Source organism: Lolium perenne, chromosome 6 (assembly GCF_019359855.2).
Source record: "Lolium perenne isolate Kyuss_39 chromosome 6, Kyuss_2.0, whole genome shotgun sequence".
Lineage (NCBI taxonomy): Eukaryota > Viridiplantae > Streptophyta > Magnoliopsida > Poales > Poaceae > Lolium > Lolium perenne.
In genome coordinates this window covers 212299231-212315250 of record NC_067249.2, presented here as the reverse complement: position 1 = coordinate 212315250, position 16020 = coordinate 212299231, and the positions used below count along the sequence as shown (strand labels likewise).

Sequence of the window (16020 nt, the reverse complement as noted above, 5' to 3'; positions counted from 1 at the left end):
GGCCACCAAAACCCTCCTGGTCAGCATCTTCGACATTTGGTGACACTAACTTTTTTACTATGCTATTCTGCTCTGTGTATGTGCTGTGATTTTATGTTCGTAGATTTGGTCGGTAGTTTATTTATAGAGGGAGCAGAAGCTCATGTCATGCTCATGCATGAAAGTTTTCATGGTTTTTACGTGTGTGACCTGCCGGTCAATTTCACAAGAACTACCAATTCAAAGTTGCAGCGCACGCGGTTTCCAAATTGTCACGATCGAGCCTGAAACAGCTATAGCTAGTTCAGTTAAAGACAGTAAGTACAAATTCTTCACGTCAGTCGACATAACTTTCAGTCGTTTCTCTGCCGTGAGCATTGTGCCCCTATTCTACCGGCATGCATGGACGTCGAACTGAAAGTCTGCGGAACGCGGGCGCATGAGTCGTTCCAAGCAAATACGAGACGAACAGACCGGGAGAAAATGGTTGATTGCCCAGGGAACACGGCCCGTGGAACACTGTATCTCTATGCAGTTGTTTTCTAAGGTTGGAAGGGGAGTGGTGTTTTGGCACATGGAAGCATATGCTTCTTTCTTTTAAATGCATGTTACATATATTTTGAAATTTAAAAAAATTAAAACAAAAAAATTGCATGTACATATTCACGGCTACGTGCTCACAAATTCGTTTCATGAAAAATCAACTTGTCGTGTGGCGTGTGAAAAAAATTAATGCTAAAAATAAAGCTTTTCAGAAGATAAATTTTCTCTTTTTTACAAAGATCCTAAAAAATGTTGGTTCTTAGTAAACTTGACGAACACACTTATATTGTGGAGATGTACGTGTAAAAAAAAATTCAATTATTTTTAAGATTTTAAAATATAATTTTTTGGTAGAAGGAGCATACGCACCGTCAGTCAAATTGAATTTCTGGAAGAAGAGGAGATGCTACGCATTCTGGGATCTGAGAACGGGAATTATGCATGAACCAGCACCGCCACATGCATGACATAGATCAAAGAGAAAGTTGGAGGTGAGGTAGATGTATTTCTTTTCGAAATACAAGCTTTCGTTAGTCTCATCGAGTCTCATCGGCATGTACTACCCACAAAATAGTTTTACTCCTGGTCACCACATTCTGAGATACACACAAAGTTTTACACAAGGACAACACACGAAGCTCAAGCAGTATATGTATTTGAGTGACCGGGTCTCTTATATAGATCAAAATTCACGAGTTATATATATTTCCATTAAATTGGTAAGGCCATTTGATTAAGAAAAAAGTTACTACTCCCTTCAGTCGAATTTAATCGACGCGGAGGGAGACCTGCAGCTGCATCTGGATACGACAATTTAAAGCGATCAGAGGTAGTACTTTCGATGGGTACTAGTAGCCCCCAGAGATGTATCCTTAGGGCATGCCCAATGCATAGCCCTAGGGGTGTTGCCTCACACCTTTAACTAGGTTCGGGTGGTCCAAAGTAGGTTCGGATGAGGAGGCAGCCTCTTCATCAGGAGGCAACCTCTTCAGCCATAAAGTGGAAAATGTGAGAGAGAAAGAGAAAAACCAAATCAGCTTTTGAGAGAAAGACATATTAATGGGACCATAACATGGCATGCATATGTCAAAAGTTTTATCCAAGCCTAGTTGGACAGCTGCCTCCATTAGCTCCAAAAACCTGATGTCATTTCTGATAACTTTCGTGCACAGTTAGGCGCCTATCAGAATTTTCTGTCCAAGTCAAAGTTCAGTATTCAGTCACACATTCTCACGGAGAAGATAAATACTGCATCCATTGGAAATGACCCATGACACTGATGCTCCGGACGAGAATTTTGATGCCTAGTCAAGCGGCCAATTTAACTACCTTCTTGCAACAGGTGAAGTCTTGTCACCTGGAAAAATTATACTCCCTCCAATCCAAATTAAAGTCACATATTTTGAAAAATGTTATCTAAATCTGTCTAGGTTTAATGAATCTACGACAACTAATTGCATCAGAGGGAGCACTCCTAGATCTTTTCAAAGAGTCGCCTGGCAAAATCTAACAACATACATATGCTTGTACTGCCGCGCCCACCACCTCACAAAGGCAAACCGCCCTGTACACTTTACGGGTGCATGACGGGAACGATCCACCGAAATGGTGATGAACACAATGCAGAATATAAATCTTTCCTTGTTGACCGAGGTATATAACCTGGAGAAGCAACATTGATCCTACACTTCGTGATTAGGTAACGATGATCACTAGACTAAATCCAATCTGAATCTGATCAATTTTCCTTACTATCTGCACTACTAAGTCGGATTATCCTGCTAGTTTAGGGAGAAAAAGGATACAATCAGTGTCGTGCAATAACATTCAGTACTTCAGTACTGTTTTCCGAAACGAGCAGTCAGGTATCTAGCTAGTACTACTATCAGTATCAAGCAAACAAACTGTTATCTGAAACGGGGTAGTCACGTAGCTAATTAGTTCCCATTACCAACAATCTGCTCCCAAATCTTCGTTCAGTGCTTCAAATAGTGTTCCTGCAACCAGCAGATATGGTAATATTTCTTGATAAATAACTTATACAGTTATACTCCCTCTGTACATAATTATAAGACATTACACCACACTGGTTTAGTATTGTAAAACTTCTTAAATTCTAATACGGAGGGAGTATGAAGGAAAAGTAGCTTTCCTTGCCCCATAAACAATAAGACAGAATGAGAAGTTCAGAGATTTCATGAAGTTTTTGGGAAAACACCGAGCTTCAGATATACAGGACCTGGAACTATGCAACTGGTTGAAGCAACAAAACCCAAATCCATGGAAAATGAAGTCCAAACATTATCAGGCCAAATTAAATTAAGCAAAACCCAGCCGTGCCTGACAACACATTCATGTCATGTCCATTCAATCTCTCACGACTCAAAGAAACTGTTGCAACACGAAGAGGATTTGGGAATTTTCTGGAACTCACTCGTTTCTCCATTCACTCTCACAGAGATATACAGGTGATGTGTATTTTACATTTTGACCCTCATAACCCACACACATATACAACCTAACCCTCACAACACTCCCCCTCAAGATGGGGCGAAGATATCCATGAGCCCCATCTTGCTACAAATGTTACCAAAAGACACAACACTAATACCTTTAGTAAAGATATCAGCTAACTGATCTATAGACTTTACATAAGACACATAAAGTCTTCCTCATCCAGTTTTTCTCTTATAAAATGTCTATCGATTTCGATGTGCTTAGTCCTATCATGTTGGACTGGGTTATGCACTAGATTAATGGCTGCCCGATTATCACAATAGAGCTTCAGAGGTCCACCACCAAATAACCGAAGTTCAGCTAATAAAATCCTCAACCACATAAGTTCACATAAGCCTGAGGCCATAGCTCTAAATTCAGCTTCAGCGGTGGATCTAGAAACCACACTCTGTTTTTTACTTCTCCAGCTAACAAGGTTACCACCCACAAAAGCACAATATCCGGATGTTGATCTTCTATCATCTAAGCACCCTGCCCAGTCCGCATCAGCATATCCCTCTATTCTCAGATGTTCATGGTTTGAAAACAAGATACCTTTCCCTGGGCAACTCTTAAGATACCTCAAGATCCTATGAACTGCATCTAGATGACCAGATTTGGGATCATGCATATATCTACTCACTATGCTAACAGCATAAGCAATGTCTGGCCTTGTATGCGACAAGTAAATCAAGTGACCAACTAACCTCTGGTACTGATGCTTGTCCACCGGATCACCTGATTCTGCTAAAATGCGGTGGTTTTGCTCAATTGTAGTCGTCGCTGGTCTACAATTTAGCATGCCAGTTTCAGTAAGTAAATCAAGTATATATTTCCTTTGTGATAGGTAAATACCTTGTGGTCCATATACAACCTCAATTCCCAAGAAATAATGAAGAAAGCCCAGATCCTTGACTTCAAATGACTTGGCCAACATTTTCTTTAGGCATGCTATCCCATCATCATCATTACCTGTGATCACAATGTCATCAACAAACACACTAAGGATAACAATCTTGCCACTCCGGTGTTTAAAGAAAAGGGTGTGATCAGCATTGCTTTGCCGACAACCCATAGAGCATATCTCCTTCATTAACCGTCCAAACCATGCTCTAGGTGATTGTTTCAAACCATATAGAGATTTTTTTTAGCCTACACACTTTACCATCCGTCTCTTGTGTACCAAACCCAGGGGGAATCTCCATGTACACTTCTTCCTTTAAATCACCATGTAAGAAAGCATTTTTAACATCCATCTGAAAGAGTTTCCATCTTTTATTTGCAGCAAATTAGAGTTCTTATTGTATTCATTTTTGCCACTGGGGCAAATGTCTCATCATAGTCCACACCGTAGGTTTGACTATATCCCTTTGCCACCAATCTAGCTTTATATCTTTCCACTTTACCATCTGGATTTTGTTTTACGGTAAATAACCATTTACAACCAACAATCTTTTTATTGGGAGGAAGAGTAGTAAGTACCCAAGTATTGTTTTTGTCAAGCGCCTCCATCTCTTCCATCATAGCTCTTCTCCATTCCGGATATTGTTTTGCTTCCTGCCAGTTACGTGGTATAGGTAAAGTAGAGTCCAGTGCAGCTATGAATGCTTTGTATTGGGGGCCCATAGATGAATATGAAACATAATTAGAGACATCATATTGGGATAGGTTTGATGGTAATTTACCAGCAGTAGTGCGAGATTGTTTTCTTAGAGCTATAGGGAGATCTAAATCACCATGTGGAGGAGAGATTGTACCATCACTTGCAGAAGGACTTGAACTTGAGTCATGCAAATCTAGCTGTACTTGGGCTTCAGGGTTTTGACTCAATGTGATTTCTTCCTCCCTTTGCACTTGATCATTCTCAGCTCTCTGTCTCCTTGTGTAAACCTTAAGGTTTTGTGGCCACCTTGATCGTTTAGTTTGATACTCTTGCTGCTCCCCCTGAGTGTGATCTTGTTCAGCATTTGATGTATCTTCATCTCTACCATCAGGCTCAACTTCATCTCTACCATCAGGCTCATCTCCAGTTGGAATTACTCCAACAATCATCTTCTGTGAAGTTGCATCATTGTCTTCTCTTCTCTCATCTCCCCCTGTCCTCAAGACTCCATCTGAGCTATCATGGGAGAGACTTGTATAGGATCTCTCCATTAGATAGGATCATAGGATCAACCTAGAAAAAACATACTTTGAACAGGCGAAAAAATCTAAAAATAATAAACAGCATGCATATAGGTTGTATCTACAACTCCAAGAAATTTTAGCCTAAAATTTGATCTACACTTGGAGAAACAAAAAAGACAAATTCTATTGTGAATAGTGTCAGATCTGGTTGAGTAGTATTTCACACTATTCACACTTAGATTTATCTTTTTTGTCTCTCCAAATGTATGTCGAATTTGAAGTTGCAAATTTTTGGCGTTGCATATATAACATAGATGTCTGTTGTGATTTTTTTTCAGATTTTTTCAACATGTTTTGTTTTTGCAAAAAAATTGATCTCATAGATCCTATCTAAGACCTGATCCTACCCAAGTCTTCCCCGAGCTATCATCATTGAACAATTCAGGGAACACATCAGTTAAGTCAGTAGGTTCTCCATAAAAAGGTACATTTTCCCTAAAGGTCACATCCATACTCACAAACATTCTCCTCTCCGAAGGACACCAGCATTTGTATCCCTTCTGCTTACCAGAATACCCAACAAACACACATTTCACTGCTCTTGGATCTAGTTTCCCAACAGATGGCCTGTGATCTCTTACAAAGCATACACACCCAAATACTCTTGGAGGAACCACATATGTAGTTTCACCAGTTAGACACTCAATTGGTGTCTTATTATTGAGCACCCGAGATGGCATTCTATTCATCAAATAAGCCGATGTCATCATAGCTTCAGCCCACAAATATTTAGGAACATTCATAGCTAACATGATACACCGGGTGATTTCTAAGAGGTGTCTGTTCTTCCTTTCAGCCAACCCATTCTGCTGAGAAGTACATGGGCAACTCGTTTGATGGATAATTCCAAAACTTGACAAGTACTCATCAAATTGGTTATTTACATATTCTGTACCATTGTCAGTTCGGAATATTTTCACCCTTGCATCATATTGATTTTTTATTAAGTTGTGGAAATCCTTAAAGCACTCAAACACGTCACTTTTATTTTTTAGTACATACACCCAAGTAGTCCTAGTGCAACAGTCAATAAATGTAACAAAAGATTTGTATCCATGAAGTGGCCACACCCCACTAGGACCCCACACATCTGAGTGGATAGTTTGAAATGGCACCGTACTTCTGTGATCAGATGAAGTATATATACTACGGGTCAGCTTCCCATACTGACATGCATCACATGCTAGACTTTCTTTGCAAATTTTACTATAGAGGTGAGGATACAACTGACCCAGGGTGTTAAAGGCCATGTGTCCCAGCCGGCGATGATGAAGAAGGAATTCTTGCAATGGTGACTGAGAGAGAACAGTAGCAGCCACAGGTGTCGTATCATCATCCAAGTAGTAGAGAACATCTCGCATTATTCCTGTCCCAAGGACTTTCCATGTCCCAAGTTCCAGGAATACACACCATGTTGGGTAAAAGATAGCATCACAATTGAGCTCCTTTGTGATACAACTAATGGACAATAGATTTATTGGAAATGATGGAACATGCAAAACAGAGGATAAAGACATATCATGTCCACACACAACTGTCCCTGTCCCCATGATAGCTTGAGTAGAGCCATCTGCCAATTGTACACCTTGTTCTTTCACACTAGGAGCATATTTTGAGAATTCCTGGTAGGATCCCACCATATGTCTTGACGCACCAGAGTCAATTAACCATGGCACAAAACTCTGGTTATTATTCATGAATTTAGAAACATTACCACGTGAATCAATAGGGTTGGTTGAAGCTGATGTGAGAGGTGCCTCCATTGACGATTTCTCATTCATGTACATCCTCTTGAACTGCTGCCATTTTTTCCAATCATCCAGTGACATCTCCACTCTCACAGTTTGAAACTCCTTTTTTCCAGTTGCGGTAGTATTCGCCCTGCCACCAGGTCGCACACCACAGCCCCAACCACAACTGCCAACACCTTTTCCAGTAACACCAGCAGGGCGTGCAACTCCACACAAATTACAGATACTTCGGAAGGAAAAATTTATATTTCTACAGCTCATTTTTGGACACAGCCAATCACCATCTCGTTGCCAAGATTTTACAGCACCATCACCAAGTCCTTTACTTATGCCCAATCCATCATCCAATACCATTCCTTGTTTACCAAACCCACCAAACATAACTTGACATTTTCCATCCATAGCTACAGCAGCACCTTGAACTCACTGGTGATGTGCAGTACTACCCTCACTTTGTTTGTTCAATTAAGTAGCCAAGCAAAGCTGAACCCAAACAGCTGCTGCATGAACTAAAGTAACACAACAAACCAAGCTTCTCACTTCTCCTTTACACAGCTAGCTACAGAAGTACCACTCCTTGCTGCACGCACACCTGTAGCTCCTCCTCTGCTTCACAATCAGCACCTGCTCCTCCTCTCTTCAATCAGCACAGCAAGTCAGCACCACTCCCTTCTCTCCTCTGCTACAGGCCAGTACAGCAAGCACCCAAGCGCTGGCCTTCCTCTCGTACACAGGCACCTTGCCGTCACCAACTCTGCACCACCACGAAATCCACCACTGAAAGCAGCACCCCCACCAGCGCCGCCACCAAGGCCGCCAGTGGAACCTCCTCCTGCGCCTATTCCACCGCCGAAAACACCTCTGGCACCAGCGCCTCTGCCACCACCGACGCGCCTGTCCGCAGCACCTGGTTCACCACCTTCGCGGGCTTGAAGTCGGCTGCCGCCGCCTTCAATCAATCCCGAGCCGAGCTCCCCACTCTCCGTCCAAACCACCACCGGGGCTGATTCACCGCCGGCAAGGGGCGCCCGACATCACCTGCTCTGATACCATGTTGCAACACGAAGAGGATTTGGGAATTTTCTGGAACTCACTCGTTTCTCCATTCACTCTCACAGAGATATACAGGTGATGTGTATTTTACATTTTGACCCTCATAACACACACACATATACAACCTAACCCTCACAACAGAAACCAAATTGTTTCAGTCAGTTGAACCTGCTCTATACTCTAATAAGTAAAACCAAAATGTTGGACATAAATGGTTAATCCCCAGCCCAATATAACTAGGACCCAATCATATAAATCTGCCCACTAGCATGGATTAAGGGACACTTAACTTGCAAATTGGGTACTTCAAACCTACCCACAAGCCCATGTATAGTACTGACACTATAGGACTATCACCACCCAGTTCCAGAACTAGCATATTATGTATCTAACTTTATTAATAAGAATGTGAACTGAACCATCAGAGCTAGCAATGCTACAAAATGCAACCCTTCAGCCAAAGCTGTTCAGAACCGTTGCACATGGTCTCATACTCTCATGTTACACATACCTACTTAAGAAGGGATGGAGAAACGAAAACCTAATGAAGATTCAGCGACTCGAGTGCAGCTGTTCAAATTATTTATCACAGTGAAATTCAAATCGACACATGACAACTCAAAGACATCGGAAGTGTTCAGACTGCTCAACCATATATAATATCAAATTATAAACAGATATTCACCTTATTGGCTTCCCGCAGTTTTTTGGCATCCGCATTGTTTCTGAAGTGCTCGTGGACAGGCTTGAAACAAGGAAAACATGTTAAGCTCTCAAAAATGCAAGAACAAGATGCTGCAAATACTAAAAAAAAAATTGGACACAAGTTAGAGGTTCCAGTCATCAAAATTACTAGGATCCAGTTACACAGATCTACACTGGGACTCAAAAGAGTACCCTTTCAGTTTAACTGCAACATTATCTTGGTTCCATGTTTAACTACAACCTTTTGTAATTCAAGGCACCAAAAAATGATATAACTTAATGTTATTCTCCCTCCGACCCATAATAACTTAAAGTTATACTCCCTCTGACCCATAATAAGTGTCGTGGTTTATTTCATTTTTGGTCAAATTTGAACTAAAACCACGGCACTTATTATGGATCGGAGGGAGTATGTCATTTGGTTGTGTAACTTTCTTTGGCTAAAAGAAAATGCTACACTTGATTAACATTGCTTCCAGTAAGAATTAGACACATGGCAAAAAGTGTGGTTTCTCAACCAGACTAGGAGCTGGTGCTGTGACACAGGTTACTGAATAATCCTAAGGGCGTTTAGCAGATAGATGTAGAAAGAGAATGTACCTGTAGTATTTTGTTTATTGCCTTCGCAAGGGCCAACTTTGTGTCAGCAGCATGTAGAGTACCACATTTATATTCAGTGATAAGCATTTCCATGTTTGTGAATATCCTTCATAGAGAAGTTTATCAGACCACAAAATGCATAACATACTAAATTGGTTGGGTATAATTTAGGGGTGACTTGCTCTGTACCATCACAAAGATAACCCAACTGGAAAATATTAACCATGTATCACTGACATGTGGCCTCATGACCCACTTGCCAGTCTTAGACTTGAATTGATGGTATTTTTTTTTTCTTTCGTATACCTTTATGACAACACAAATTAATATATCTAACTTTTATATAATTTAATACCAACTTTACTCGAGAATATACTAATTTGTCATAACGAACAGATAAAAAGTGTGACTTTGCAAGTCGGGTTTAATGGGATTTACTTTTGATGACCATTTCTCTCCTGGATCACCTCAAATTTTCCGAAGCAGGGGAGGATAATGCATTTGATATACTCCAAACACGGGTTGTGTTTAACTGCTTGTGGAGGACAGAAAGCTCTGAACATTATCTTGAAACTTACATCATCCTGCAACACAAAAGTGCCTATTAATTAGTGTACTTACCTTGGGATGGATAAAGGTAGAAAGAATAAAGTACAGATTACATGTTCTAAAATGTACATCTCTGTGAGGTTACACTAACTAATAAGCAAAAAAGAGCCAAAATCACTGTCGAAAATGATACCCTACTTGCATATATAAGAACTAAAATCCTGAGGCGGAAACACTAGCTTCTCTTAACTTGCATGAGTTACTCCAAATGCAGTGATATGTTTGTAGTGTCAGTTTTGCACTATTCTCTTTCACCTTCATCCCTTCTTTGTCTTTCCAAAAAATCCTTTCTTTTAATTTATACTCCCTCCGTCCCAAAAAATAAGGCAAGCATTTTTCGCAGTCTTTGATGCACAACTTTGACCACTAATATCTACCAAATTATATGGACTCAAAATGTATAAATGGCATAGTTGCATTCGCCTTGCAAATATTTTATTTCATATATATTATATAAACTTTGTGGACATATTATAAGTACAAATTATAGTCAAAGTTGTAAATCATTGACCAGCGAAACTTAAGGGTGTCTTATATTTTGAGATGTGGGAGTATTTTTTAGCTTACATGAATTTATCAAAGATCACGCCATAACTGGATAATAACAACAATAAGCTGTAACAAATTTTTTGACTATGCCCTTCACAACTATTGCATCAGTTTGAGTTAATAACGAGCCATAAGAAGACAACCAGCATTAGCACAACAATGACCAAATATACCTCAGTATCTTCCATAGAGATAGCACGTCCAGGATCAAGCTTTTCTGCAGCTTTAGGGTATTGTAGTAAATCAGGAATCATATCTGTAACTCCAAGTTAAAGATAGATGTGCCTTAAGATAATCCAAGCCGAAGCAGAAGTGATAGCAATCAGTTGTATCTACACCTATGATGATGCGTTTATTCGTAGAATTAGAAAAATCTCAGGATATGATTGTAATAGTACATATAAATGTAAGGTACATGCCAAAAAAAAATTTGATTTGCACGATGTGTTGGATAAGAAGACAAAAGAAGTATTCTTCTGTTTCAATATAACAACACCCTCATTTTGTCTTTTTTATAAACTGTATTCATCCATTTTCATGTACTTGTGCAACGAACTTTTGAGATTTTGAATAGTACAAGCAGCTTGAAATTTTGATTGTTAGAGTATAAGAACATTCTTAAACTGACAAAACAACAAGGAAAAAGGTTCATAATAAAGATACAGTTCAACATAATGATCGGTTCATTTCCCATTTTTATGTCCTTGCAGTACTTTCTGGATAGGGCGGTAACCTCTCTCTGATCCGTGTCCAACAACCATATGTCCGCCTGCTAAGACAGAAAAGAGAGGGTTTAAATACAAATTTAACGTTACATACTCACAAGCAGACTTCAAATTCAGGTTAAGATTACATGCTTTCAAATCTAGATCGAGATTACATGCTTTCAAGCAGTAATATTGCTGGATGCTTGATCATCTCGTGACCTATCCAACAATTTGTTACGAAATTCCATCACCACCATGGTGTTTCGAGGTGGAATAGTATGGAAGGATTATAATGCACTGATATATCCTCTTACCATTCAAGAGAGTCACACATGGGATATACTTTATAGCACTTATGTCCATACTTCTATATAGTTCACTACCAACTCCGTGCTCAGCCTCACGCCCTTGCTCCAAAGAACAAAAGCTCAGGTGCTACATAAAGGACTTCATCAAAGTTGAGCTTACCTATTCTGATCTCAGAAAGATTTATCCACACAATTTAACAAGGAATATTCTACATTACATATGCCCAAAATTGTGTATATAGGTGCAATGGCAAATTTGTTGTTAAATAAACAAACCTTCTGGAATAACATGGCAGCACACTGAAGGCAAGGAAAAAGCAGCTCTGTAACTCCCAAAATTCCCGGTCCATAAGGGATAGTCTTCCTGCAACATCTGCGACACAAACAAAAGAAAGTTCAAAGCGTTGTGACTGGAAGAGAAGCTGAACACTTAGATGCTCTAAACAATATACCTCTTTATTGTATCAACAGTATTTTTCTGGCAAACATCCATGAAAAGTTACCAGAAATTGGCTGCTTGGGTATTCATTACATCTGACAGCAAAATAAGCTCTACTCTGTCAAGGTCCATGCCAGCTGCCTTCCACACCTCAATATTGTAGCAGACAGTAGTGCGTATTTTATTCAGATCGATGCCAATCTTATAGCTCATCTGTGCAAACCAATCTGCTATCAAGATTTTAACCTTGAAACCAGCTTTGACCATCTTGTTCACGTAGGCTGTTTTCATGATCCCCTGAAAGGAGTGAACAGATTCATGCAACAAATTTATACATGGACATCGTATTACAAGTGTGAACAATAGACAACATGCTTTCAAACATCAGCAAACGATGCCCTGACTCCTGAGTAGTACACAGACGAATGGTACATATCAAAATGTCGACTACTTTGTACTTGCAATATCTAACACTCACCTGGGAAATGTGCATCAAGGGGGATGGCACGACCCAGAGGTAGCAAACAGGGGCATCCTTGTTGTTCAACAGCAATAGGAGTTTATCCTCATCAATGAACTCCTCCCCCATGCTCCTCAGAACAGAAAGTCCATCAGCTGCAGTCATCACCTCCATGCCCCTAAAAAATAGGCCAACTCACCCCATTAATAGAATACATAGGCCAATTTTAGTATTTTTTGTGGGAGCATCAGCTTACCTACTGCTGTCAGTAGAAGAGTTAGTTGAATTATCCATGACAGGAAATTTTGGATCGCTAGAGAACCTACAACTGAAGGCTGTCAGGCACACCTGGGGAGGTTTATCTACAGCAACAAAAGCAGATGTCCTGGTACTGTTACAAAAACTACGAAGATTAAGAATGCAGGGAATATCCCACCATCAACAGGATTTTATTTGACAAATAGATTATGCGCAGAGGAGCCGTCAAACAGATCACAACAAAGAGTATCACCATCAAACAGTACCACTACCACCTGTTCATGCTACAGGTTTCGACTCCTGATCGAAGCGCCGGTCGACAGCGGCAGTTACTTCGGTGGCGGACCCGTCAGCAACGTTTGGGGTGAGGGAGAGGCAGGAAAAGGAGGCGCGTGGGCGAGGAGGGTTTCGGGGTTACGGGAAGGCACGCGGCGGAGCTAGGAACTGCGCCCTCTCCGGCGGCGGTGCTAAGGCAGTTGGGGCGCAGCGCATCATGCGGCGGTGGGTCGGGTGGCAGTGGGAGGAGACGAGGAGGCGGTCGGGTTTCGAGAAATGTCACCTGCATTGAGCAAAGAAGAACTCGTCCGGGAGAACGACGGCGCCGTGTTCCAACCCGGAAGCTCAGGAGGTGGACGCCGAGGCCTCAGGCTGGCTGCGCGATGTCAGCAGCGGCGCGGCAAATCTCTCGCCGGAGTTAGTAGCATCCCAACAACGGTGAGGCAGGAGCAGATTCTTTTTTTAGGGCCCTCTTTTGCTGTTACAACTTGAAGCTCGAAATTTGGGCCGGTCGTACAAGTAAAAAAGCCTAACAACGTATGGGCCTTTATGGCAGTGCAGTAGACATTGTTCTTTCTTTCATGTGAGCATATGCAGGAAGGGCGCCCTCCCCGGAAATCGTATATGCTGCTCAACGCGGCGTCGAAGCCGCGAGCCGCACACCCTCCAACGCATGTGCGCGGAGCGTGGGCTGAGCCCGTTAGTGACAGCGGCCGTTGGAGAAGATGGGGACGTGACAGCGACCAACCTCACCGACGATGGGGACGATGTGGATGGCCGCGACGCCCTGGCGGAGGTGAGGCCAATACCTCATAAGAGACGGGGACGACACGGCTGGCCGCGGTGTTGCCAACGATGGTGAGTAATGGAATTTATGGTCAGGATGTGGGGAGCTTGCCGATGATAAGGTCTTGAGAGTGGGGTTGCGGGGAGCTCATCAACGATGAGGTCTTAGGGTTTAGGGTGAGGGAAGGTTCGCCGAAGTTGGAGGTCGGAGGACTTCAGAGGGGAGTCGGGGACGGTGGTGGACCGGCAATGGGGCGGATCAGGTCATCAGGTTAAGATGGATCTATACCGACTCATTTTTATGCACATAAAACATGTTGAAATTGTAGAAAAATAGCCGCCCTTAGAGGATGCCCTCGGCGCCAAGGAACATGTGCTAGCTAGGGTGTATGTTACGCCTCGTTCAGATCACAGAATATGGTTCTTATGGGCGGTTTAAGAAAATACATTCGACTTCAAACAAAAAAAAACTTAAAAGTATCCAAGACTAGTACTAATGAGTAGGATATATATGCCTTCTCTATCCTACATTTCTGTATGACATATGGAATTTTTGGTTTTCTTTTGTGCAAATCCAATTTTCTCAACGGCAAGTTCTTATTGATTGTTGAGATTACACGCTCGCAGAGCAGCCGGGCTTTACATCAAGATGTCCAACAAAGTACAAGGAAGAACTCAGGAACAAACAAAAACAGCAATACACTAGAGGCATTTTTTTCGACAAAGGAAGCTTTTTTTATTCTAAACTTAAAAGTCCGAATCGAGGCGATACATGCAATGCAGGAGACATCTGAACCCTAGCGATCCCTAGGTTACACTGATCATCACTGCAAATCGAAGATAACTTCAGGTTACAATATCATATATATCTGCTCCCATGCAAGACCTCGGCGAGTCCCCGTCCGGCGTGTCTCTGGCGTCCCTCTGTCCGTCTCTATGGCGAGGAACAAGGCGTGTTAGGATCGTGAGTCCTCGGGCACCCTTTGGGCCCCTTCGCCTTCAGCTGAGATTGCGTGCGCTCACGCCAATATGTCGGCGACGGCGGCACAATGGGGCCGGAGCTGCCGGAGGAGGATTCCTCGGCGCGCAGTTGATCAACCTGCAACGTCCTCGCAGTCTCCCAGGCCCGTTGGCTAGACATAGCCATGAAAAGGAAGAGAATTGCAGCTACGACTACAAGCGTCCTCGTCATCGTGGGCATGGGAGAGAGGTTGTACTCACAGTGTTCTCTTTTGAGCTACCGATCGATCAAATCTTTGGCTATGCTATTGGGTGCTGCGTGTGTGAGCTGCGAGTCTCCGTTCGATGATCTTGTCGGCTATTTATAAGGGGCAACCTAGCCAGCTCAGTGTGTCATGCTCTGTTGGCTCTCCTGCATTGCAGCATCTCGTATCAACGGAAGTTTCCATGGTGTTTACATGGGACAACGGCCGGTTATTTTGACAAACACGAGCTCAAACTTGAGACAATGCATCTACGCGCGCGGCACGCGGGCATGTACTGTGTGTGTACACAGAAGTGGATCGATCGATGCATATATTCCCACGAGCTTGAAGCAGCTGACTGGTTCTAGTCTAGGAGAGTTACATTCTTCTGTGACAGATGTTGCTTTCGGTCGCTTGTTCTCTGCGATGCATGGAAAGTTTGCAACACCGTCATGCATGGAGGACATACTGAAAGTGTGTGGAACGCGGGCGCGTGTGCTGAAGCTAACAAGACAAACGACCAGGAGAAAATGGCAGAGTACACTGGTAGAAAAAAAGGCCTTCCGTCCAGCCCCATTAGTCGCGAAAATGTAAGAACCGCGACCAATGGGGTCTTTAGTCGCGGCTCGGGTGGCGAACCGCGACCAAAGGCCTGGGCCCAGCGCGCTCGGTGGCCAGCTGGTGGACGGGAGGGCCAACCGCGACTAAATGTCCTCAGGCCTGGCCCAAAGGCCTTTAGTCGCGGTTCGCCAGGCCAACCGCGACTAAAGCCCCTCCCCTATATATACCGACCAGCCCACAGCACTTAGCCATTTGGTGCCACTTCTCTTCACAAACTTCACAAGGGGGGTGTTGGTTTGCTTTTGGCTCCTCTTATGCACACAAGGTGTTTGATGAAATGCCCCAAGAGCATGAAACCAACATGATATGAAGTGTCGGAGCCACACTTGATCGAGCTTCCTCATTTATTTTTTCCTCCACGAACGCGGTTAGCAACTTGAACCTTTCATATGTGTCATTGATAAAATATGCATGTGTGTAGTTCATTAATTGTTTAATTTCTATTTAGTTTAACAAATGCATGATGGTTAATTATATATTTTATATTA

The 16020-nt window shown here is 42.4% G+C and overlaps 1 protein-coding gene and 1 long non-coding RNA gene across 3 annotated transcripts; both read right to left on the bottom strand.

Moving 5' to 3' along the window:
- Positions 1-2920: 2920 nt before the first annotated feature.
- LOC127309330 (uncharacterized) lies at positions 2921-5138 on the bottom strand. 2 transcript variants are annotated; one of them, XR_011746779.1, is made up of 4 exons: positions 4704-5138; positions 4501-4575; positions 3893-3990; positions 2921-3806 (listed from the first exon to the last, which is right to left on the bottom strand). It is a non-coding gene; the product is annotated as an uncharacterized lncRNA (long non-coding RNA). The 2 variants fall into 2 exon arrangements; XR_011746778.1 differs by lacking the exon at positions 2921-3806 and having other exon boundaries at positions 3840-3990.
- A 2440-nt stretch (positions 5139-7578) lies between these two features.
- LOC127306190 (tyrosine--tRNA ligase 1, cytoplasmic-like) lies at positions 7579-11232 on the bottom strand. Its single transcript, XM_051336805.2, has 4 exons — positions 10646-11232; positions 9753-9898; positions 9315-9420; positions 7579-8754 (listed from the first exon to the last, which is right to left on the bottom strand). The coding sequence occupies exons 1-4, from the start codon at positions 10724-10726 to the stop codon at positions 8677-8679; spliced, it is 411 nt and encodes a 136-aa protein (XP_051192765.1). The 5' UTR covers positions 10727-11232; the 3' UTR covers positions 7579-8676.
- Positions 11233-16020: the final 4788 nt, after the last annotated feature.